The 26,187-nt window shown below is 36.1% G+C and overlaps 1 protein-coding gene across 4 annotated transcripts; it reads left to right on the top strand.

Moving 5' to 3' along the window:
* The first annotated feature begins 226 nt into the window (after positions 1 to 226).
* Positions 227 to 25,859, top strand: LOC103979402 (ABC transporter D family member 1). Of its 4 annotated transcripts, none has more exons than XM_009395537.3 (27): positions 227 to 364; positions 1,322 to 1,476; positions 2,259 to 2,437; positions 5,560 to 5,845; positions 8,220 to 8,444; positions 9,712 to 9,909; positions 10,055 to 10,509; positions 13,370 to 13,508; positions 13,584 to 13,662; positions 15,306 to 15,544; positions 15,715 to 16,019; positions 16,102 to 16,213; positions 16,292 to 16,450; positions 16,614 to 16,713; positions 16,788 to 16,896; positions 18,427 to 18,517; positions 19,562 to 19,686; positions 19,801 to 19,950; positions 20,072 to 20,144; positions 21,421 to 21,601; positions 21,683 to 21,841; positions 22,794 to 22,955; positions 23,024 to 23,230; positions 24,709 to 24,863; positions 24,979 to 25,031; positions 25,123 to 25,201; positions 25,297 to 25,859. In XM_009395537.3, exons 3-27 carry the CDS (start codon positions 2,376 to 2,378, stop codon positions 25,381 to 25,383), a joined length of 3,990 nt encoding a protein of 1,329 aa, XP_009393812.2. In that variant the 5' UTR covers positions 227 to 364; positions 1,322 to 1,476; positions 2,259 to 2,375; the 3' UTR covers positions 25,384 to 25,859. The 4 variants fall into 4 exon arrangements, with proteins under 4 accessions (XP_009393812.2, XP_009393813.2, XP_064989152.1 ...); XM_009395538.3 differs by having other exon boundaries at positions 1,322 to 1,491; XM_065133080.1 differs by lacking the exon at positions 1,322 to 1,476 and having other exon boundaries at positions 256 to 364; positions 25,297 to 25,631.
* The last annotated feature ends 328 nt before the right edge of the window (positions 25,860 to 26,187 follow it).

Here is a 26,187-nt window from a genome sequence, read left to right as displayed (position 1 = left end):
CGTGTAAATTCCAAATTTACCCCTGTACAACTACATCCGGCGGGGGACATTAGGGCAAGGGTGGGCCCTGATAATAGTGTGGTGAAACGTCGGGTGCGACGGGTGGGTACAAACAGCGTTTCTCCAGGCCACCAATTACGAGCCATGCCAGCGTGACGTCAGGTACGCGGAGCACCACACCGCAGCCGAGAAATTATAAGAATTAATAGACGCCCACCCGTCCCCCGAACGGCACCTCATTATCGCTTGATTCAGTCCCGTCTCTCTCGCGCTCTCTCTCGCTCGCCCCGAAAGAGGATTTCTGTGTCTCTTTCTTCGAGGGTTTTGCGCTGTCGGCTCTTATGATCTTTGCCAGTCGTATCGGGTAAGAGCAAAAAGCACCGGTCTCTTCAGATCGTGTGCCACAAGTCCGATTTCTTGTTTTCCTCATGTAATATCTCTAAGATTAGATTGTGTAATGGATTCTACTCTCGGAGTAGGGGATTTTGGACCTTACGATTGGAAGTTTGGTTGTGGGACTTTCGACATCGATTATTTCCTCGATTCGTAAGATCGTTCTTGTGAACGGTCGGGATTAGATGGGCTTTGGGTGGTAGGTGCATTGCCCGGGGAGCTAGTCGGGCGTGTGATTCCCTTTAGGTCGGCAATTAGATCGATTCGCCTTTGGTTTTATGATAGATCTCCTGCACCGCCTCTAAGTTAGAGTTTGTGTTAGTATCAGATATTGGAGCCTCTTTTTTGGCTTTATGCATACGGGAAGTGATCTAATCCGTCAGAAACTAGGGCTTCTGCTTCAGTTGAAGTATGACTCGATTTATGAAAATAAGGAACTTTATGCATTTATACCAATATACTATAGATCCTAACTAAAATTAACGTTAAAAATATGTTCTTGATACAAGGTAGCCTGTCTCAAATTTTAAGCAAGTACCTACTATATAATGGTTAAGCTTCTAGTGCTTCAAGTTTATACTGCATTTTGTGCCAGTCTGGATGGGCAATAAGATGAATTGTGATGTCAATCTCAAAGCTTGTGGTCCCGGGATGTAGTATCTGTATGTGCCTCCTATTGATGCATCACCAGAACATATAAGAATATTATTGTTTCACTTGTGGCATGCTTACTGGGTGGTAATTATTTTAACCTTGATTGGCAAAATTTTTCTTATCCTGGAAGTTTTTTCAGGGCGTTGGCAGGTTTACCATTTTGATAATTTTGTTTTTTCTTTAAAACTGCTGGATTGATACTTTATTCTTTCTCCTTATTTGCTTGAGTTTTGATTGTTGTCTTGACTCTTGTTACATATCATGCATCGGACAGGTCTCTTGTAACATGACGTAACAAATTATGTGGGTAACCTAATTAAGACAATTGCCAACAGAATCATGAACATAATAGGAAAAGATGCAAGGGAGCATGCTACGAGTAGCCGAAACTTTCTTTTTATTGATGATCAGCATACTAGGACAACACAGGTACTGGTACCTCAGGTTGGTATTTCTTATTAAAAATGTACAGTATATGATGATTCATATAGAAAGTTTCTTTTTCTTTAAGCTGGAACCTCCAATAAAATAAACAAAATGAGCATGAAAATTTACTATCAATATTCGTGTTTTACTATCTATGCTATTTTCATTTGAGAAAGGTGGCCTTTAACTGATAGTCAAAGTGAAAACCAGTTTTGTAATTAACTAGATTAATAATTCATAAATGTAGAGCTTTTTTGACAAAGGGTGTGAACACAGCTGTAAAATTGCTTCATTACATCATTGAAGTCATAGTCTATGGGTTTGAATTAAGGAAGTAACCTCTTGAAATGTTGTGGTTGTGTTCTCTACATCTAACTTTACCTGGGTATCAGAATGGTGGAATCTCTTGCTTCCCCTTTGTTTAGTTAGCAATGATCAAAAGTAAGTGCTTGACTCATTTCTATCCTAAATATAAAACATAAGACCATAAGGCAGAAACTTCATCCGAAGCTTTATGTGTTGTTGTCACTTAAGTAATTAATTTTTGGCTAAATGGTTGGTGTTACTTTTCCTCTACAAGTGATTCTGATCTGGGGGTTTGTTTCCTCAAGTATTTGGCAATGGTTGTTTTATTCAGGTGGGCTTTCTTTTTATGACTCTCTCAAGAAAAAATAATTTTTTTTGTTATGACATTGTGTTTTTACTCAAAAATCTTTTGTTCTATTAAGCACTCAATCTATTAGCTTGAAAAGATATTTATAATTTTTTTTTTCTTGGTGTAACAGTGTCAAACCTTGGTCAAAAGCCCAGTGATTTCTGTATATTGTTGCATTATTCCTTCGCAAGTTAGAAGAAGTTTCTCCATTCGTTTAGCATAGATTTGTTTCGGAGATCTTCAGAAAATGCCTTCTCTGCAGTTATTGCCATTAACTGAGCATGGGCGTAGCCTTTTGGCATCTAGGAGGTACGTTAAGATATTTTGCTTTTCTGTCATATTCTTTTTGTTGATGTTCTTGTTCACATGTCTTGATCAAATATAATATTGCTGAAGTCAGAGCATTCTGGTTCACATGTAACATACAGCTCTTATTAAAATGCTCCGTAACTCAAAGAAAGATAACTGAGTGAAGATGAAAAGAAAGCATTGATGAACATAATACTGCTGCAATGCTACTTTCCTAAATAATGTGATATTTGTAGGCCTGGTTAATTGTTTAACCTTTGGTGGTTGTTGCAACTTTAAATTCTTTATGTTAGTATCATCAAGACCGTGACCTTGGTTTAAATGGAAATACATTATAGATGTTGAAGAGAAATTTGATCTTTTGATTGACAACTGCAGATAGTCTGATTCATGTCTTTCAGATTTGCTCTGTAAAACCTTGTTTGCTTCCCACTTTTGAGCTTGTCTGTGAGAGATTAATTATAATCATTTTATTATTTGTTCTCGGAATTTAGGTATGAGAAGATATCATTATCTCTTTGCACTTTTCTCATATCCATCTTAGCACAATGGATATGGAGTCTAGTTGGCCTGCATATATGCCATCTGTGCGTCACATCAACACCACAGTATCATGATTCGAGTTTTATGTCTATGATATTAGAAAAGATGGATTATTAACATGAGGTAAGTGACAAGTAGGTAAGTGACAAGTGCTAAATGTGATAGAGAAAACACAGGTGATCAAGTGACTGCTCTAAACCATGGACGGGTGAGTTAAAATTAGGACAAACAATAGTTGGGTAAAATGTAATTGACCCTCTTTTTTGGATATTGCTATGTTCCAGTTTTTCTTTTACTACTGTGATTTGATTAAGACCAGTGATTTAAAAAGCGCTAGGCGCCAAGGTCCAAAAACGCTCGAGCGCTCGCTCGAGCGAAGCGAGGCACTAAAATTTAAAAATATATAATATAATTAATATAATTATTTAAATAAAAAAATATGCTATTAAATTAAGAAAATCGAGTACAAAATCACAATGTCATATTAATAAAAAGTCTCAAAAATCAAAACAATAAAATTTTACATCAAATCTATTGAGTTGCTCTGTATACTTGTCATTTATTCTGAAACCTAACAATAATTTTAAATAAATAAAAATTAATAGTATTAAAATTAAAATAATATATTATTAATTTAATAAATAAAAAATACTATTATTAGTATATAGTTATCAGTATACTGTTAATATACTGTTAACAGTATAGTGAGAAGAGTGTGAGAAGACCGAGGCTGCTAAGGCAACGACAGCGGGAGCGGGAGTGGGAGCGGCGAGCGATAGCGGGAGTGGGAGTGGGAGCGGGATCTGCGAGCGACAGTGGGAGTGGGAGTGGGAGCGGGAGCTGCGAGCGGCGAGCGACGACAACAGCGATGAGCGACGATTGTGGCAGCGACGAGTAGCGACAATGGCAGCGGCAGCAGAGAGCAACGACAACGGAGAAGAAATCTCGACGGCAAAATCGCGAGTGTTAGGGTTGGGGAAGTCGGGGAAATCGTGAGAGGGAGCATATCGGTGATTTAGTTGGTTCGATTGAACCAACTAAAGCACCAGAGACCGAACCAGACGTAAAACACTGGTTCGGTCGCCTGGTTTAACTCAGGCGCTCGCCCGAAGCGCCCGGCGCCTGGGCTCGGGCGAGCGCCTAGGCGGCTCCTCGTTGAAGCGAGGCGCTTGGACATGAAGCGAGTCACTCGGGCCTCGCCTTGTCTTGCCCGAGCGCCTGTTGAAATCACTGATTAAGACTACAAAGTGTAGCAGCAACCACATAGGGGCAGGTATTTGACCAAAACTGACTTGAAATAAATTGCTATTTGTCATTTTAACAGTAGAAGTGGTTGTAACTTGAGGAATTCCTATTTGCTGTTATCACACTGATTAGGCAACAGAACTCTGTTATGATTTGTCCCTGGTCAATTACAATTCATTGTGTTATCTAGGTTTAAGAAAGTCTATAGCAACATAAGAGCAGCGACTGGTATCATATTTGATAAAAAACTACCTATTATCTTTCAAAACGCCTTACTTTTATCACACTGATTAGGCTACAGAACTCTGTTATGATTTGTCCCTGGTCAATTACAATTCATTGTGTTATCTAGGTTTAAGAAAGTCTATAGCAACACAAGAGCAGCGACCGGTATCATATTTGATAAAAAACTACCTATTATCTTTCAAAACGCCTTACTTTTAGTGCTAGTAATAAGCTTTTAAATATTGATCGGGTACTGGTTTTTTTAATTACCAAACCGTGTACCAAGTGGTATACCAACTTGTACTGCCTGCTGTCGTGCAGGTTGGTACCTGTCAGAAATAGCAATAAAAAAATAATACTGACTGGTACCAGACCATATGGTCCTGTATTTATCCTTTGTTGGACCAGTAAATATCAGCCGGTACTCACCAGTATTTGAAACCATGGCTAGTAATATAGTGAAACTTGGAAGATGCAAATGGCTGTTTGTTCTTTTTGACATGCAATGTGTTCCATCTTCACTTGTATAATGATGCTTATCTACGGATTCGTTTGGTTCAAGAAGAAGTGATGGATCCTATCGTGTCAGAACTTGCCAAAAGAGCTTTATGGGATATTTCTCAACTAGTTAAAGGGATTTACTTAGCCATTTTACAGTTGTAACCTAACCATTGAAACGGTTGATTTGAACAAAATAGCAGTTATCTATCCTCTACATTCATACCACTAATTTGTCTGGTTGGGGGCAAGAAATTTATAAATCTTCCTATTTGTTATTCTTAATAGAACCGATCAGTTTATATTTACTTTCGACTAATTCTTTACCTATATAAGAATGATATAAGTAACTTATCGTGCACTTTACTATTGAATTACTTATTCACTTGAGATTTATGCTTGCACCAAATGGACCCTAATTGTTTACAGTCATACAATTCTACTCTCATGATAATATTTGAATTTTACTACTATGGCCTATTTTTCAACAGTATATACTTCATTATCTCTGAGTACAAAGGTAATGTGATTTCACCTTGAATCATCTTTTGTAAAGAATTGTGTATGAAATATGACTATCTTCACCAATATTCGGCTGTGGTATTAAGCAGGAGGACATTGGCAGCAGTGTCAGCTGTCTTAGTGGCTGGTGGAACTGTTGCATACATACAGTCACATCGCCGTAGAAAAATCCCCAAATCAGAAGAATCTTCAAATCACACCATATCAAGAGAGAATGGAGAAAGCTTGAGCCGAAATGGTGTTAGTGATCATCCAGTTCGGGTGGCAAGGCCAGGAAGAAAGGGATTGAGATCCCTACACGTTTTAGCTGCAATCTTGCTGTCCCGGATGGGCGCAAATGGCATATGGAATCTTATGGCCTTAGTGACTACAGCTGTGAGTTTCTTTCGCTATGTATTTGTTGCAGATTGTTTGTTATGTTTTTCTTGCACCATTGGTCCACTATCGTGTGGATTTTCACCGTCATCACTCAGATACATATTTTTGCGTTATATATGTGTGTGTGAGAGGGAGAAGAGAGAGAGAGAGAGAGAGAGAGAGAGTTGGATATTTGTCAATTTCTTTGGATTGTTAATTTATGACTACACAGCGTGACATGAATTAAGCACATCAAACATTGGCAGGATGAAAAATGTGACAGTTGATGCATGTTACCAGTGGTGTGGTAGCATCTATATAGGATCCTTTCTCTTGATGTTCTTTCTTATTGCATTCTGTTATTTGCTCTTTTCTTAGCATGAATCAATCTTTAACAACATGGTCTTATTCTAGAAGCTAATAACTGCAGATAGCCATCACTTCTTTCCTGTTGATCGTTCAATTTTTAACACTTTTTTTTATCTTTCTTTATCTAGAAAAAGGGTGCAATGTTAATAGATTTAATTTTGGTGAAGTAAAAAGGAGGACCTCTTATGACAGCTGTTAATGAAATGCAAGGAGTGAAAATTTAACATTTTCCTAAAACATACACAAGATGCCTACACCTACTTTGCAAAGTTGCCATTGTGAATCGCCATGCTGAACCACTTTGAATGCATAGTTCTTGGGAAGCTGATGCCTGAAGGCTGAAGCACCATTTTGTTCAAGGCACTAGAGCAGCCTTATTCACACCAAGGAATCTCAGTCAAGGACTTAAATTCTTGCAGCACTAGGGATGCCAGATGGACACTGGAAGGTCCAAATGAGAAAAACTTAAAAATAAACCCAATATACTTGTGATCCTTCTCATCTCCTCTAGCATTTCCTTCCTATGCTTGGCTTTCCTCTCTAGATCTGACTGCAAAATGTTTGATGAGAGTTTGTTTGTGAAAGGGTCTGAAAGAGTTGCAAGCAAGAGGGCTCGGGTTTGAGAGTGGTGGCAAGTTGCAAGGTTCTTCGAGGGATTATCTCATGACTGAACACCTTGACCTGAATCGGTATTTATATATTTTTTCAAATAGGACCAATCCATGTTAAAGTTTAATGAATGGCTCAGCCCAAAATAATTAAGAAATAAGGGCATTGAATTCAAATGGGCTTGTTGGGCCCTATTCAGAGGTTCCAATTTTACCAAGAACCAAGTGTTAGGTATCAGTAGTGACTCAGCTTGACATGTTTCCTGATTTGGGTGATCTCGGGTGGAACTATCGGGCCAAAAGAATGTCCTTTTCCAAATATTCACACTTTAATAGTTATATGTTCTTCATTCAATCATTTATATCTCAAGGCTTCTTGTTCTACAAAATATGTTAGTTTTGTAATTGAAATTTTAGGACTCTAAACTTGATTTGTGTTTTAAAGTCAGGAATTATGGGATTGGAGGGAATTCATTTGTGGAGTAGGCAATAGGTGAAAGATTTTCTACTTGGCTGATTATAGGACACCACTTATGCTATATCCCAATTTCACTTGTCACGTGACAAACAATAGGATCTCATTCCATGCATGTCATTACTGTTGGAAATGGCATCATGCTATTCGAAATTATGCTAAAGCTAAGGTATGTTTTTGGAGAATTGTGTCTGTAATCCTATATAGTTTTATTGAAACATATAATACTAATGATCTATTTTCTATTGAAATGCATTTTACTGCTAAGAAATCGTGACTAATTGTACTGAAGTGTACTAAAGCTATTTAATTATATTTATCATTCAAATAGAGGGTAAACATTTTAGTTTTGACATGCAGCAATAGTTACTCATCCCAACCACTGGCAATTTGATACTTTTGTTGACCTTCTTCTAACCACCTGCTATATGTCTTGAAGAATTAGATGCTGAAACTTTTTTGCTGATACCATGTAGAATTAAAGCACTTGTTTTTACATGTGATATTGAAATTATAACTTTTCTTTTTCAAACTTAAATTAGGCTCATTCTAATATGCATATTGCTTGTTGAGAGACAGTGGGATGTGACAATGGAATACAATAAACTTGCACAATTAGATTTAACGTTCAACTAAATAGAAAAACCTTTTAGTTTATACAAGAAGCTAGAAAAGTCTTTTTTAGCCCAACCATTGGCATTTTGAATCTTTATGTAATCATCCTCTAATTGCTTTCTCATGCATTGGAGAAATAGACACTGTTCTCTTTTTGGTAATTTCTTATTGAGATTGCACTTATGATGTTCAATACTTCAATTGATTCCCCCTGTTTACAGGTTTGTGTACATGCAAGATGTTAACAGATTGCTGGTATCATTTTCTTGGATATGTAGGTTGTATTCACTAAGTTGCTTAGCGTCAAACTTCATTTTTTTTGCAGGTTTTAAGAACTGCCTTGAGTCACAGATTGGCAAAAGTTCAAGGATTCTTGTTTCGAGCTGCTTTTCTTCGGCGTGTACCCAATTTTTTGCGCCTAATTGTCGAGAATCTTACATTATGTTTTCTCCAGTCCACCTTATATTCAACATCGAAGTACTTGACGGGGTCCTTAGGTTTGAGATTCAGAAAAAAATTGACGGACCTCATACATGCAGATTATTTCGAGGTCAGAACAGCTGTTTTCTAAGTGAGGCTTTTGAAGCATATTTACTAATTCTTTATACAAACTGAATTATATTGCAACATCAGCCCTATAAACAAACTAACTAGATATGTGAACTTTTTCCAGGGATCTTGTGACAGTAAATTGAGTTACTCTCTATGTTATTTTAGTCATGCATCTAATAGTTAGGGTACTTTTAGTTTTAGGCATGGTTCTAAATTTTGAATACTGGTAGTACCAGTCCCTTTCTGGACTAGTACTGGTTTGAAATGCACTGTCATGCCAACACATGATACGACCACCATATCGGAAGTGTGGAGGAGGAGGTGAAGGAGGAGAGGAGAACCCATCAGGCTGGTGGCAGTAAAGATAATAAAAACCGTTAACAAATTTACATATGCCACTGCCGATGACATTGATTAGGAAAAGCCAGGTTAACTACTTCTGGCTATTGTTAACAATAGTTTGTTGGAGTTGAAGAAGTATATAATCAAATTAACTAACTACCCCTAACGTTTTAAACATCATAATAAGCTTGTAAGGGTAATAATGTAAATTAGAGTTTCAACTAACATAACTTACAGGAACCAATGGAGATTAATTATAATGGTGGATGTGCAAGTTTTTAAGTTTTGGAGGGATATATATTGCTAAACTTAATGTAGAAGGATACATATGAAAATTATTGACTTTGGAGGGATATATATGCAATTTTTCCGTAAATAATTTAGAAACTAATTTAAGTCTATTAATCACGTTTCTTATGTTAGAAAATTGAAAGCCAATCTGAATTAAAAGAAGCATGAGAAAAAATTAATTATTGTACATAACAAAAATAATCAAATCATAACTTTCCTTTGGTTTAATATAGGTAAATTTAGCACTTCTGATCAGATATTATGATTTTTGAATGCTGTTGGAACTCAACCTGTATCTGTTCATATAAAAAAATCTGGATAGTCAATATAAATATGTATACAAATATTCAACAGAAACAATAAAGCCCATTTCAGGGTTTTCTATCTCATTCAAAGGTTTATGGATAATTTTTATTTTAACTCAGTGAAGACTTTTATTTAGCACACAACATATACTCACGATCATTTGCTTTATTTATTTTTTTGGTTGAATATGACTATAATTTGAGGCAAGATAATTAAGTTCATTTTTTGCATCTTTTTTTGTGCTTTTAGCATCGGCATATAAACATATGCTTATTTTGTTTTTAAGATGCACTTATTTTTATATCAAGTTATGTTGTGAAATGCAGAATATGGTGTACTACAAAATCTCACACGTTGATGATCGGATCAATAACCCGGAGCAGCAGATTGCTAGTGATATACCCAAATTTTGTTCTGAATTGAGTGACCTCATACAAGAAGATCTTGCTGCAGTTGCTGATGGCATAATTTATACCTGGCGCCTCTGTTCCTATGCAAGTCCAAAATATGTGCTCTGGATACTGGTAGCATCTCTTTCTTTGCTGCAATTATTTTATGAATTAGTTCTTATTTCAAGTCATTTCCTGACTTTATGTCCTTTTTAGCTTGTATCATTTATTATTGGTATATATTGATAACTTTTAATGCAAGTTATTTGTTGGATTTCAGGCATATGTCATAGGGGTGGGTGCTGCTATTAGGAACTTCTCTCCTGCTTTTGGAAAACATATGTCCAAGGAGCAACAACTGGAAGGGGATTATCGGCAACTTCACTCACGATTAAGGACTAATGCCGAAAGTGTAGCTTTCTATGGGGGAGAGAATAGAGAAGCATCTCACATCAGGGAGAAGTTTAAGGCTCTTATAAAACACTTGAATAATGTACATCATGATCACTGGTGGTTTGGAATGATTCAAGACTTTCTCTTGAAGTACCTTGGTGCTACTGTTGCAGTGGTTCTGATTATTGAGCCATTTTTTGCTGGTAGTCTTAGACCTGATGCTTCAACACTAGGAAGAGCAGAAATGTTGAGTAATCTCCGTTATCATACAAGTGTGAGAATATCACTTTTTCAATCACTTGGGACTCTCTCTATCAGTTCTAGGCGGCTGAATCGTCTCAGGTTATTGCCTAATAAATTCTATTAATACTGCACAAGGTCATGCCATTTGTGTGCAAATATAATATCTAATATATCTTTTGAACTTATAAAAATGTCAATTTGGCTATAAGGAATGGATATTTTGTCTGTACTCTACATGCATGATTTTAGTGAACTTGTCAAAGTGATTAGTAGGCCATATATTTACATATATCTTTCCCATTTCTATATAAGTTTCCTACTTTCCACCTCCTATGAAATGCTATAGTTATTTTGAACGTTGCAGCTTGCAACATCTTGAAGAACAATAATTTTGACCATGAGTAGTTGGGACATTACGGTTTTGTTGTTGTTGGTGGTGGTGTTGTTGAAGAGTCATTAGCTTTGACTAATTTTAGTTAGGCTGATTCTATTCTCTTAATTTTTATAGTACTATTCAAGGTTCGTCATACTGTGGCATGTCACTCGGTATAGGCAGTACGTATCCGTCCAACAGGAGATCGGTATGGGCGATACATTGGTACGCCTCCCATGTACCATGTGTCGGTATGTTTGGTGTGACCTGGCATAGCTTGGTACATACCGTACCGATAACTGGTCAGTACACTAGTACGGACTGATAAGACGAACCATGGTACTACTTCTCTATATTTGAATGCTAAGTCCTTTTTCTAAATTTTGTCCAAGGTCCATTATGTGAATCATGTATAGGTCAGTCGGTGAATGAAAATGTTAATGGAATTTTGCCAAGAATTCAGCATACTGTGACTGTAATTGTTGCAATAAGAAAAATCAAAGATGCAAAAGTTGTTGTTTATTTAAGATAATATATTGGGAGGAATTCTGATGGAAATGTTATGGGAAAACCTCAGGTACAATATCTCATATGAATTTTTTGATGAAATAAGGGAAGCTTGTTGAACTCTTAAAGAAGATTTTTCTGAATTTAAAAAGTAATCAGCAAGTGCAAAAAATATATATTCAATATTATAGAAGTTATTAGTTGAATTATTATGGTCCAAGGAAGTTGAAAGCCAAGATAAGTGTGCACTTAAATATACAAAGAATTTGCAGAGTAAATAGCACCAGCAGCCGCAATGTCCTTTTGGTGACAACCTCTATGATCATTGTATAATTTCCAGTTCTCAAATATCTTGTTATTCCCTTTTTTTTGTCTTATTGGGACTAAAATTTTTCTTTTGACGTTTTTTACTGCTAGCCGTACATAACTAACATTTGATGCTTCATTTTTTAATAATTCTTCATAGTTTAGCCTTGATGAGTTACTTCTAGACATCTTAGTTTGGTGTATAGGCAGTTGAATGTTTATGGATGGGATTGAAATAATCTTTGGTTGTTTCCAGGTTTTCTTTGTTGTAATTGTGAGCAAATTTTGCAGCATTTTCTAAAGCAATTGAATTAATTTTTGATATTTTTTCCTGCTGTTCTCTAATTTTGATATTTTTTATTGTTTACCTTTGCATATGTTTATGAGCAATTGAATTTCAATAGTTATTAATGGATTAGTTTTGCTAATTTGTTTTCCGACATTTTTATTTTAGTTGTGGTCGTCATGACTTTTATACACCATTATTCTGAGCAAAGCGACAATTCATAATTTTCCTTGCTATGCTTTGTGTGATCATCCTTATATCTACTTTATGTAGCAGCACATGACCTAGTACTTACCTTTCTTGAGCATTAAAATTGAATTATCATTGTTTGTTAGTACTTCTTCAGTATATCAACCGGTAGACAGGCATAAAAAAATAGTGCTGGCATGAATGACAAGCCCAAGAAAAACAGGAGAGCTGTAATTCATACCTGAGTTCAGTGACAAGGGCCAATAGCAAAGAACAGATGTTAGTAGTTGAAGAAGTAGAAGGCTTTTGAACTTTTCACACAAAGTGAATCAATGATTGTCATTTTGTCTTAGTGTGGTCAAGAAGACCTATTAATATTGTATTATACTACACAAGCTAAGGATGTGAATCTCTACATTATACCAATTTTAGTAACCAGTCAGACTGCAACGGTATATCGTGCATATACTGACCCGTGGTGCTCCATGCCACTGGGAAAATAATCAAAAAATTAAAATACTGACCGGAACCAACCAATATGGTCCACTACCAGTCCTTGGTTGGACAGTTAAATACTAGTCTGTACTCTGTACAGATCATGTACAACTGAAATTTGATTCCTTGACCAAAGCCCTGGAGGGTCAAAACCAGTCATCCTGCAAAGTTTTGTTTCATCTTCCAACTGAGGGAGCTTAGGTTTCATTTGGTTGCAAAGAAATTGAGGGAAAGTGTTTTCCACTAGAAATCCTTTATGATGGATGACAAATGCAAGTTGTTTGGATATGGAAAAGGGAAATGAAAAACTATTCATTTTTATTTTCTTTACATTGGAAACGAAGATTCCCATGAACTATTTTGTGCAATGAAACACGTTTAAGTTGTATTAAGAGCTCAATTTTTGTTTCCATTAATGCCTTAAAATTCTTAAGCATGCCATCCTTAGGAAGACTTTTTGAATTTGTATACTTCTCTAGGTTCATGTATTGTAGGCTTGCGAGTTGTTTTGCTCATAGGATTGTTGTTTAGTTTCATATCTGGAGTTTGTAATGATCTTTTATGCTTATTACTGTTTGTTCTCTTCAAATTATACTTTCTATGCATTACGCACTTTGTCTTGAGAATAACAGATGGGATGATCTCCCACCAGGAGTCCTGGTGTGCATTGTGGTTTTGTTTACTTACTTTTATGAATAATCTACTGAGTTTATGAGTAATTAACATGAAATTCAGCACATTTTATTGTGTTGCTGTATTTAAATTTCTTGAGATAAGTATTCCATCTGAATTTCTTTGTGCAGTGGTTATGCTGACCGCATTCATGAACTAATGATTGTTGCAAAGGAGCTATCCGCTGTTTATGACAAATCATCGGTTCAGAGAAGTTCCAGTAGAAATTATATCAGTGAAGCAAATTATATTGAGTTTGCAGGTGTTAAGGTTGTTCCTAACTGGAACATTGTCCATTTTTTCTTAATTTTTCTTGTCCTATTTACTAATGTTGAATGTTTCCAGGTAGTTACACCAACAGGAAATGTGTTGGTGGATGATTTGAGCCTCAAGGTAGAATCCGGTTCAAATCTTTTGATCACCGGTAAGTATCTTTTCCTTAATTTCTTGTTAATGTTTAATCTCAGTCTGCTCAATGATATAAAGTTTTCACCACAACCTTTCAGATTAAGGTTTAAGTTCAATCTCTCATTGACAGTGTGTTTCCTTGCAAAATATTTATATTGTTTAGAAGTTAGAATGCCACACAATAATTGTTACAAGTTCTTGTTTTCTTTAATTGTTACATTTAGTTTTCAGAATTTGGATATATGTATATAAATAAATGTATGTATCTATAATTTACTTGGCCATTTAACTATGTATACTCTCTATAAATAAGTCTCTTGTTGTAAAGTGCATTTATGTGGCATCTGTGCTTTGGAGGCCATATTTTTATCTTAGAAAAGCATTGTTCATACTTCATAGCATAAATGTTAGCGGTCTCTTGCAGTGAAATGTTGTTTGAGATTAATTAGAATTTCATATTTTAAAGGTTTTGCTTATGAAGCCAACAAGGATCTCATTTCAACTCATATTGCCCCTCAGAAAGGCCTAAGCAAGAATTCATCATTCTAAGTAACAAAGTATCCAAGTACAATAGCTTCTGGATATTGTCCAAATATTGAAAACCTTTCATTGGTAAAAATCCCATATGACCAAGGACAGAGGGGGTTTTTTAATATCATTCTTGTTAGTGTTTTTAATTAACAATAATACAAATTTAGAAATGTAGGGATGAATGTATGGTAATGGTGATTTTATTTGGTTCTTTTGAAAACTATTCTACACTTTGTTTATCTTGTGGAAAATTTCTTTTACAAGATACTTTGCTTTTAGTATTCTACACTATGGTAATGCTCGATGACTTGTGGAGATTAGAGGTTCACCTTATCACTGAAATTGAGTGACTGATGCTTTTAGTTTTTGGGACTGGTACCTTTCCCCCTTTCTGCCCCAGTCTAGGATACACAATGTGATAAATTGCCTTCTGAGATTCCAACTGAATTATTAATTAATTCTGTTTAATATTCATGCTTCCATTATCCTTAGGTCTTCCATTATCTGAGATGCAAACTGAATTATTAATTAATGCAAACTGCGTTCCGCTCTTTATCTGTTTTTCTCTCCATGCCATAGCTAGCATTTTTAACCTTTTATTGGTCTAGAAATGACATTTGAGTGATATCAAAAAATATTTTAGAAAAAAAAAGAAACAGAAACTACGGAAAATAGTTTAATGTTCCTACTTCCACAATATGAAAGGAAACAGTTCTGTACACCCAAACAAATTGTTATTTATGATCGTACATATTGTTCTATATACTTTTTGGGCAAAGCTGCATGCTTAGATTTTTGTTCACGATTCTGCTTTGGCTGGAATTAATGGTTCTTTTTAATAGATGGTTTGTGTTTCTTCTCTTTTTGGTTTTCAGTTGTAAGAAACTTCAACCAGTCCCTTTTGTTGCATGGATTACCTATCTAGGGTAAAATAACATTACTTGAACTCCAGACACATTTTTGAATAATTCTTGATTATGTTGTTGGTTTTAGTACAAACGAAATCTAACTTTTGTTGAATATAATAAAAAACTATGAGCTGGATTTTACAAAGCAGATCTTCTATGCTTCAAACATCTAAAGCTTTCTGATAGTTGTAATCCTTTCTGTTTTCTTTTTCTTGATTAGGTCCCAATGGAAGTGGGAAAAGTTCTCTCTTCAGGGTTCTTGGAGGTCTTTGGCCGCTGGTTTCTGGCTACATTGTAAAACCTGGGATTGGTTCGGATCTCAACAAGGAGATCTTCTATGTCCCACAACGACCATATACTGCAGTTGGGACACTTCGTGACCAATTGATCTATCCTCTTACAGCAGATCAGGAGACTGAACCACTCACTCATGAGGGCATGGTTGAGTTATTAAAAAATGTAATATTGTCTCACTCTTCTTAATTTGCCTATCTTTTCCCTCACAATTTGCCTTTCATTTATAATTGTTAAAGTGTATATTACTGTGGCTTCTTATTGATTTACATACTATTGGATTGAGTTGTTGAAGGTAAAATAGTGAGTCCAAAGTACAAACTTTCATTTGGCAGGTTGATCTTGAGTATTTGCTGGATCGTTACCCCCTGGAAAAGGAAATTAACTGGGGAGATGAGCTTTCTCTTGGTGAACAACAGAGACTCGGAATGGCCAGGTTATTTTATCATAAGCCTAAGTTTGCCATTCTTGATGAGTGTACAAGTGCAGTCACAACCAACATGGAGGAACGCTTCTGTGAGAAGGTTCGAGCAATGGGCACATCATGTATCACAATTTCACACCGACCTGCTTTAGTTGCATTTCATGACATAGTTTTGTCTTTGGATGGTGAAGGAGGGTGGAGAGTCCAGTACAAGAGGTTAGAGTTAATGATTTGTTTGACCCTTTTGGTTCTGCACAAACAACAGATAACGGGTATTCGGAATATATTGAATTTTCAGGGATGGTTTGTCTCTCCCTTCTGAGGCAAGTCCTGGTTCAGTAAATTCATCGGAAATAAAGCGCCGGGATGACACATTAGCTGTTCAAAAAGCTTTTTTTACCAGTGGAAAGGTTTAAGATTAAGCCAAATACCTTCATTTGTTTTGTACATGCAACATAAGGAAATCTTCCGATGTTCTATTTCTGCAGGGAAAAACATCATCGAAGTCAGAGGTGCATTCATATTTAGCCCAGGTCATTGCATCATCACCTGACATTGACAAGGATGTTTCAGTTCCTATTGTTCCACAACTCCAGAAGGCTCCAAGGACATTGCCTCATAGAGTTGCTTCAATGTTTAAAGTACTGGTATGCATCTGTGTGTGTCTAGTGCCTCCCTTTCCTATATTTGCTCTCACGGCAGCTTTGCTCATAGTAAATTTGGGAAAAATAATTGTCATTATATGATTGGTAAAAGACCTCAAGTGAAAACCTGATAATGAAATTATTTTATTGCGTGGAAATGTTGCAGATTCCCTCCCTTTTTGATAGACAGGGTGCAAAGTTGTTTGCAGTTGCTTTACTTGTTGTGTCTAGAACATGGATCTCTGATCGCATTGCTTCTTTGAATGGTATGTGAGTACGAGTCTTGTGTTATGGATCCAGAAGGAAATCTGTTGTCTTCACGTGTATTTGACTTTTACAGGAACCAGTGTGAAGTTTGTCTTAGAACAGGACAAAGCAGCTTTTATTAGATTGACTGGTATAAGCATTCTTCAAAGTGCTGCAAACTCTTTTGTTGCACCAACATTGAGGTATTAATTTTTTTAGTTTGTTGTGACTACCAGTTATGTAGTATAAATATTCTTACTGAAGAAGCCAGAACAGACCTGTTTTGCTTTAAACCCTTTATGTCAATGTCTCATTGCTTTTCTTGTCTAATTTAACTTAGAAACTCATTGATATGACAGTTGAAGATAGCCCCAAAATTTACATGATTTGTTTAGCTAATAATGGTTTCAAAGAACCTTTTGCTACTAATGTGAGAAGTCTGTATTAGGATTGCTAATAGTGCACATTAAGAAGTCTGCATTAGGATTGGTGCTTAACGAGAGAATGAGAGGTCAAGGGGAAGGTAATTAAACCAGGGTAGTTTGTTATTAAGCAATTTGGAAGATGTCTAAATCATATCTTTTGGGCTTGTGTATATGAGTCACGGGTGAATGTGAATCTCATCACCCAATAAAATCCTACTAAAAGAGACATCAAATATTACCCATGATAGCAAACAGCATGCCTAGACTTTCCGACAATCATATTAGGATTCACAGACACCAAATAGAGTTAATAAGATTCTACAAACAACCTAAAATAGCGACTAAAAATAACGATAATAATTAAATAATATTACTACAATAAGTTGTTACACTTCTTTTTAAGTTGGCCATTTATGATTCATCAAACTTCCTAGAACTGAGGTCTTTAGTTTATTAAGGTCCTCTTGTCGTGCGCTATGTCTCAGTGATATTTGAGCTGCAAGATATGACCAAATTAATCAACCAACAAGAGGAACAAAGGAACAGAATTCATACTGGGTGTTCTTAAACAAAAAACTTAATCTTTGATCTGCTATAATTTGAAGTTTAAAAGTCACTTATTATACTTAGCATAGACCTTATACATGTTGCTGAATCAAGGGTGAGCATACTCTGCTTTGATTTTTATGGAACATGGGCTATCTAACTTAACATATAGCCAGAAAAACCTTTGACAAAGTTTTCAGATTGTTATAATGTTTAGTTGTCTGACTCTCTCCATCTCCTCTTTCTCTTGTCTACGTCCATGCATACACACTTTGAAACCCTAGCTCATTGAATGTGCCACCCTTTATCGTGAGTGGACCATCAAGACTTGATGGGTGATGGTGCTGAAGAGGATGGGTATATCGAGTGCCTTGCCCTTGTGGCCTTCTCTGGGAGGGTCTTGAAAATCTAATATATGACAATAGCCAAGTCTAGTTAACACTAACTGAGCATACAGCACCAAGTTAATCGTGTGGGTTTTTACTTGTTTAGTGTTTTTTTATAAAATCAGTGCATATGTTTTTTAAATTGAAAATTCACGATTATCAAGATTAAAAATTGTTGCCATTTTCCTTAGTGATCTTCCTTCAGACTAGCAAACTTGTCCAAGTTTTCCAATATTCGTCCTGTACAGTATTAAGCTAAAGTTATATGCCTTAGAGGAGTAGTTGTGGCTTTTTTCTATTGCACATGTAACAACTAAAATCTAGTTGTACTACAATTAACTTTTTTGAGACCTTAATTTTGCTTTTGCTGTTTCAGGCATCTCACAGCCAGGCTTGCCCTTGGATGGCGAATTCGATTGACTCAACATTTACTGAAAAATTATTTGAAAAGAAATGCTTTGTACAAGGTAATTCTATCTCTTTGAACTTAACTCTTCACATTAATCTATGTGATTTTTAATTTTTTATATTTTTTTAAATTAAAGCAGGTTTTTTTGCTGAAGTAATTTTTTAATCATGCATTAAGTGTTGATCATGTCATGGCAAATTGAAAATGGAAGGATTTTATGGTAGATGAAACTCTTATGTTAAAGGCTCAACTCACAGGCTGCTAGAATTTAGAGCACTGAGGTGAAATTAGTCAAACCTAAAAATACAACAATGATTTGCTGTTAAATTTTGTTTGACAATAATGTGGTTGTTATGATGAAAGGTTCATCTTTTTGTTTGTTGATATTGTCTCGACATGCATGTTCATGATAGTGAGTGATGATGAAGGTGAGGATGCCACACCAATTTGGGCATAAGGTGGATTTTGGAGGGTGGGAGAGTTGTTATGGAGCATATTTACACCTTGCATGCCCACATCATTAAATTTCTCATTTAATCGAATCAGTTTGAAATGACTGGCCAAATTGTTCAAAACTGTTTCTTTGATAAGATTTTTTCCTGTCAGCGTTTTTCCTAAGGCTGTGGGCTCATATTCTTTTCAGCATGCCACACTTGTCGTTAAAATTTCTAAGTAGACCTACTTATTGCATGGATCAAGAAAAATAGTTAGTAGTACAGACCTGAAGAATGTCTGTCTTCTTTTTCATAATTTACATTGAGTTATGTGCCTGTGTTAGTTAATGGGTAGCTTCCTTGAATAGCCCGTACCTTATTTATGACCATTTCTTGAGCTGACCTCTTTTCTTCCCCTATGAAAGCCATGCATGGGTTAAATTTAAAGTTTTCAAGTACTTGAGATAGAGGAACCACTTCTGTGTTCGCTGATGAGAAGTTTCCATGCTGACTCTTTGATTCCACTGAGAATAAATGGAACTTTTGTTTACACCTTCTCTGTGTTGATAGTTGATAATCTTGAACAATAGATCACAACTTACATATGACATTCGCCTCTTGTGTCAATGCTTATGCTGTGAAATTTCATCTGGTTGTGTTTATTCCAGGTGTTCAACATGTCAGGAAAGCATATTGATGCAGATCAGAGAATAACGCATGATGTTGAGAAGTTGACTTCTGATCTCTCAGGATTGGTTACTGGAATGGTAAAGCCCTCTGTTGACATTCTTTGGTGAGTCATTTGGTTGTTTGATAATTGGTCAAACTCAAACTTTGTTTTTGCTCTAGGAAACCATTCAAAAAAATTTTGATTCTAACTACTACTTGTTTCTCTGAACAAATACAGGTTTACATGGAGGATGAAACTCCTAAGTGGACGTAGAGGAGTCGGTATTTTGTATGCCTATATGTTACTTGGTTTGGGCTTTCTGAGAAGTGTCGCTCCTGAATTTGGTGATCTAGCAAGCAGGGAGCAACAGCTTGAGGGGACCTTTAGGTATTTGTTTTTTCATTCTCTTGTTCCATGATCCTTGCAGTTCTGCTGTTAGACTTGTTTCCCTTTTGTTTGTATTTATGTTTATTGTTCCTTATTAAGCATTTATGATATTGTTCACTAGGTATATGCACTCGAGACTCCGCACACATGCTGAATCTATTGCTTTCTTTGGTGGTGGTTCTCGGGAAAAAACTGTAAGTTCATTGCATTTCTTGTATCAGGTTCATGTCAAGATGCCAGTCTTCTGTTTTCATTTCACCTTGTTGATTTAGTTATATCAATTTTAGTTTTTAAAAGATGGTTTATGATGCCCTTTATGCCACTGCTTCTCTGTATGGTTCATATGACCAAATTGCATTAAGGCCTATGTGGTTTGATTGTGTTGTAACCATATATGCAAGTTATGCAGCTACAGATATGGTTGTGGACATGTATGCCAGTCTTATGTGATCTACGTATGAAAATTCGATCACATTTGTGGTTTATTGTTCTGTTAATGTGGTTGATGGTAAAATGTAGTGAAGCAAAGTTGAATATGTTTGTTCTAACTTATTGCTAATATAATTTCATAAGTTTGTAAACTGGTCATTGAATATATCTGTGTTTTTAAATACATTTTCTATTTGTACATGATTAAGTTAGTAATTATATTTATATGAACTGCATATGCACTCAAATCTAGGTTCGCATACCACATATGTGCTCTTGTTACCTTGATTGCCTGCATATGGAAATCACTTTTCTAGCACATTGCTCTCTCCCATATTTGCTTTAATCTGCCTGCAGACTAGAATGACCATTTGATAACTTTTTTTTGTTTTACCAAATGACTGAAACTACTGGTACATTGCTCTGTTTATATGTATGTCAATCTTCATCCATAATTTTGTTTTGACAACCTATTTACAAAAAACCTTTAAGACTCAATTAAAAACTTAAATTTAGAGTTTATGGAATTCTACCTGATACAGTTCTTGAACCTCAAATTTTAGGTTTATCAATCTAATGGTAAACCTTCTTGTTCACCCTTTTCTTTATCTATGGCTCAAATCACAATGAGAAGACTCCATTTCATGGGGCATGCTGTTTGTTTTGTATTTCAGTATATGAACTATTGTTTCGCGGCAGGCAATGTTAGTACCTTTCTGGTACTACACAACTGTATGCTCGTGTCAAATCTTGCCCAGCCGACATGCAATGTTTTGGCAAATTTAATCCTATGCTGATTACAACTGTTTTTGTTTTAATGCATTTGCAGAATCATTCACTCAAGGTTGTTTAATCTTTCTATGTGACTTTTAAGGGAATATTCATTATCTTAAAATCTAGATGGCTTGATAATGGACTATGTTTTCACATGGACTTTTCTCTACATCAAATACAGTTTGACCTAATATTTTATGATGCCAAACTTATGCTGGTGACTAAGTTGATGTTGTTCTTTATCTTTAAAATGTCATTATTGAACAGATGGTTGATTCAAGATTTAGGCAATTGCTTGAGCACTGTGAAGTCCACCTGAGAAATAAATGGCTCTATGGTATACTCGATGAATTCATCACGAAACAACTCCCGCACAATGTGACATGGGTACTCAGTCTTCTGTATGCTTTGGAGCATAAAGGCGACCGTGCATTGACTTCTACTCAAGGTTGAAAACAATGATATGGTTATTTTGGTTAATATAGTAACTATACTTGTCTATTTTTAACTACTATAAATTCTTTCTCAGGTGAACTTGCACATGCACTACGGTTCTTGGCATCTGTTGTGTCACAAAGCTTCTTAGCATTCGGGGATATTCTTGAGTTGCATAAGAAGTTTCTTGAACTCTCTGGTGGTATAAATAGGATTTTTGAACTAGAAGAACTGCTTGATGCTGCACAAAATGGTAGGTAGTGTACAGTTATTACAGCTATATATATTCTCTTTAGCAACTTCATGTTGAAGTTCTCCTATTCATATTTACATCTCTGGCACGTGGCATGCCGGTGTCAGATGTAACCCTTTTTTTTTCCTGTCATGGTCAGAAGATATCTGCACTTCTAAGCATAAATATAGGTGCTATTCAAAAAAGCTGGGCACATCTGATTCACATCCTGATATCACTAAAAGTTCAGCTAGCAAATCAGAGTTCATGACAATATGTGATCACTATGATTTATTGGATGTTTATCATGTAACATATGCCATTGCAATTTCGGATATTATGTATGCCTAAATTTTATATTAAGCAAATTAATTTAAACTAGCTGAATATGCATGCATGCATGTTGGACCACGGCTCTATGTTTTGTCTGGACCTGTACATACCAAGTGGTATGTACCGATTTGATGGTCTGTTGGGTTGGTGGGACAGACCGCAGTGCATGTCTCCTAAAATGTGTATGCTCAAGAGATTTTTCGAGGCACATGCCGACATATCATGTATCAGTACGCTGGCACATACCAGACACAATGGGGACCGACATGGGTCTGGTATCGAAACTTGAACCATGTGTTGGACTATTGTGGTATAAATGTGGGGTACACAGGCATATAATTATTCTGCTGTTGAGCTTTTTATTGTTATGTTTTGGTCAATTTTATTGAGTATTGCATAATTTATTTTCCTCCGTTTGTTTAATTTACCTCTGTCAGGAAAATAATATGCCCACTTTTCATAATTAAGAAGATACAACATTTACAAGCAGCTCTTTCTCTGTTTTTTTTTTTTTTTTGTTCTTTCTTGGGTAGTTGGTGTCATTAAATATTGCCTTTTGTTCCATGATTGTGTGTTTTTTTAAAAAAAAGTTGAATATATCTAATCCAACCATTCTGTGCTAAATTGTGCAAACATGCAGAGGCTTCTTTAGCTGATCCTTCTGTGTGCTCCGATACAAATGGTGTGCCTGCTCAAAACATTATTTCATTCTGCAATGTGGATATTATTACTCCATCACAAAAGCTACTGGCTAGGCGGTTGACTTGTGATATTGTACCTGGGAAAAGTTTGCTTGTTACTGGTAAGTGTAAAGTATTTCATGAATTTGTTTTTTTTTAATCAATAACTTTTTTTTCTGATCTTTTGAAGGTCCAAATGGAAGTGGAAAGAGTTCCATTTTTAGAGTTCTTCAAGGCTTATGGCCAATTGCATCTGGAAGACTTGTGAAACCCAGCGATGCTGTATTTTATGTACCACAGAGACCATATACAAGTCTAGGGACTTTGAGGGATCAAGTCATATATCCTCTTTCACGTGAAGAGGCTGAACTGAGGATGATTACTATGGTGAAAACTGGTAACTCGCTGATTTCGCCCCAACCTACATTATATATATTTAATTGAACTAGCAACCTCAGTATAGTATTAAGAAAAAGTTGCAGACTTGATCTGGCTAAAAAGAAAGTATAGAGACAAAGAAATTAGCTTTTTGCATGCGTGACTTCAATGATGTATTACAGAAAAGATTCATTTGCTGATTGACATGGTTCGAACATATGAGTGAGAAAGTAAACATGCACCATTTCAACCTATTCCACAGGGTGCCGACATGTGACTAGTTTTAAACTATGTTGACCAATATAAAGCATGCCTATAGGCATGACATGGTTTTATGTTGTGTCGAAAGGGTGAATCCTTGTGTGGACCTTTGAGTTTTGCTTCTTTCATTCATCTTGCAATAGCACTAACTTGCTTCTATTTGACTGTGAACGTCTGGCTCATTTTCTCAATGTGAATAGTGGAAAAGACTCATTTGACTGTTTTAGTTTAGGAGATATCTCGTTATTCTCCATTTAATGCCAACCAGGGTTCGTCATTTCGTGTACCGAACCCATTTCAGTGATTTATTGGTATGGTACATATCAGTCTGTACCACTGTAATCACACACGGTATGCCAGGGCATGTCGATGGGGACTCGAGCGAGCCGGGTGTCGGTGGCAAGTCGGACCGGTACGTATTGCGTATACCATACCGACTTGGGCGGTACAGCAAACCTTGATGTCAACTATTCGAGTACTGCATTATCTTACCAAACTGTAGAAGAGTATGACTACAAAAACTCATAATGTCCCAATTTTTGGGGTTCTCTTTCTGATGTAGAAAACAAGACAAGATCCAATAACACATGAATGAGGTATCATGTGGACGGTAATTCTATGACTTGACATGTCATCGGCACAGTTGAGACAGTCCAACAAAACTATGTTTCACCTCAACAAATTTCATTGAACCTCAGTTGTGAAACTTTCTGCAAGTAAAACTCTTCCTGTATTATCTCGTTGGAATAAATTCTCTTGCTTTTTCAGAAGAGAGTTCATGTTGTTTTTACGAGTCATACTCCAATTTCAGACCCGTCTTTGGTAAACCTTTCTCTCTACTATAAATAAAGATGCACTGTCTGAAACAAAACTATTCTTAGTTTCTGTTTCTTTTTCTACCCTTATCATCTGCAAGGTGGCATGGAATCAAGCTATTTGATCATCACGTCGTCTTTTGGCTAATTGTACCAGTAAGGCTACGGAAGGGGCTTGTAGAAGATAATCTAACTAATCCTTGGGAATGGTTCCTTTTTTTATTTTTAGAACAGTATTGACATCATGGTTAATATTTCAGATGCTTGAGTAGACTTAGTGGTGGTTCGAGTTTTCCTGGAATAAATTATAGGGCTTTCTTTATACCATGCCTTTTGAACCGCTGCTTTCTTGAATAATCTGATCTCTTAACAACATCTTTAAGAATGATGTCTTTCTTTTGTTATGTTCATGAATATGTAGGTGACAACTCTGATGCAACTCATCTTCTGGATGCCCGCCTAAAAACTATTCTAGAGGGTGTTAGATTAGTTTATCTTCTTGAACGGGAAGGCTGGGATGCTACTGCTAACTGGGAAGATGTTCTCTCTTTAGGAGAACAACAGAGGCTGGGAATGGTGAATTTATTGATCTCATCATGTTGAACATTCTTATTATGTTTGCAACCATTGTTCAGTTACTCGCCTGTATATTAATTTTGCATCTTACACATACCTTGTCTGTTCTTTCCAGGCCCGCTTATTTTTTCACCACCCTAAATTTGGTGTCCTGGATGAATGTACGAAGTATGAATCAGTCACCTTGCTGAAATTTGAATCTATTTTTATTGGTTTCTATTGAAACTTCAGGTTCCTTAGTTCCTTTTCCTTGTTACAGCGCCACTAGTGTTGATGTTGAAGAACACCTCTATAGACTAGCAAATGATATGGGAATTACAGTTATCACATCATCTCAGGTAAGGACTGGTAGTAGAATGATTTGTGATTTATTTCATGACAAATTTTAGCATCCTTATACTTGTCTAATTATCTCAATATTTTTTTTATATAGCGACCTGCCCTCATACCATTCCATGCAATGGAGTTGAAACTTATTGACGGTGAGGGCAAGTGGGAGTTGTGTACAATCAACCAGTGATAATTTCTATATGTTAAAATCTTCAGTTGTCAGTGCATTGCTAATTTTGGCAATTCATGACAATAATACATCAGTGAAGATGCCAAAGCTTCCCAGACCACATACCTCAGCTAGTTGCCATTAAGTGTTAGCCCAATTGAAGCCATGAATAAATTGATCCAGATCGACACAACGTGTGAGTATTCTCAAAGTTCCAGGGATAAGATCATTGTCATTTTAGGTATGTTTGAGCGAGAAGGCAGCTGTGACTTGGATATGTAACAGGATCTGGCAATATGCCCCCTAAAGGAATGCATGTGCCTGGAATGTGCTAGAGTCAATTGAGGTGGTGTACATATACAGTTAAACTGGGATTTGCATTTTATCTGCAGGAATATTAATATCGACATGGATGCCGATGATGACTCCATGCTCACACAACAACTTTGTTTAACAATAAAATGTCACTCCTTTGACAGACTGGAATTTGTTCTCAACGTCAGCTCCCATTACCAAACATGAAAGGTTATTAATGCGAGTATAGGTGGAAAACCAATCTGTGAAGTCATGCCACCAATACTACTCCATGGATTAAATTTTTATTTTCCTTCACATTCTGTTGTTTCTTTGAGTATTTGTGTATCTTTAGCTGGGATGTCTTAGAACTTGTGCTCTTTGCTTTCAGTAGCAACAAAAATTATTCTGTCTGTCAGACTTCTTGGTGGTGTTTCTCTCTCATGACACAAGATGTAAAGTTTACGGTCTGCACCACTGATATTCTTTTGCTTTTATGGTTTCTTCAGTGCATTAAACCCGAGTGACTGA

Source organism: Musa acuminata, chromosome BXJ1-3, assembly GCF_036884655.1.
Source record: "Musa acuminata AAA Group cultivar baxijiao chromosome BXJ1-3, Cavendish_Baxijiao_AAA, whole genome shotgun sequence".
NCBI lineage: Eukaryota > Viridiplantae > Streptophyta > Magnoliopsida > Zingiberales > Musaceae > Musa > Musa acuminata.
This window is presented reverse-complemented; position numbering and strand designations above follow the sequence as displayed.

Coding starts and splice junctions, on each gene's coding strand:
- LOC103979402 (XM_009395537.3), top strand. CDS start 2,376: ATGCCTTCTCTGCAGTTATTGCCATTAACTGAGCATGGGCGTAGCCTT. Junction 18,518..19,561: donor AAAGAAATGCTTTGTACAAG/GTAATTCTATCT, acceptor TGTTTATTCCAG/GTGTTCAACATGTCAGGAAA. Junction 19,687..19,800: donor CCCTCTGTTGACATTCTTTG/GTGAGTCATTTG, acceptor GAACAAATACAG/GTTTACATGGAGGATGAAAC.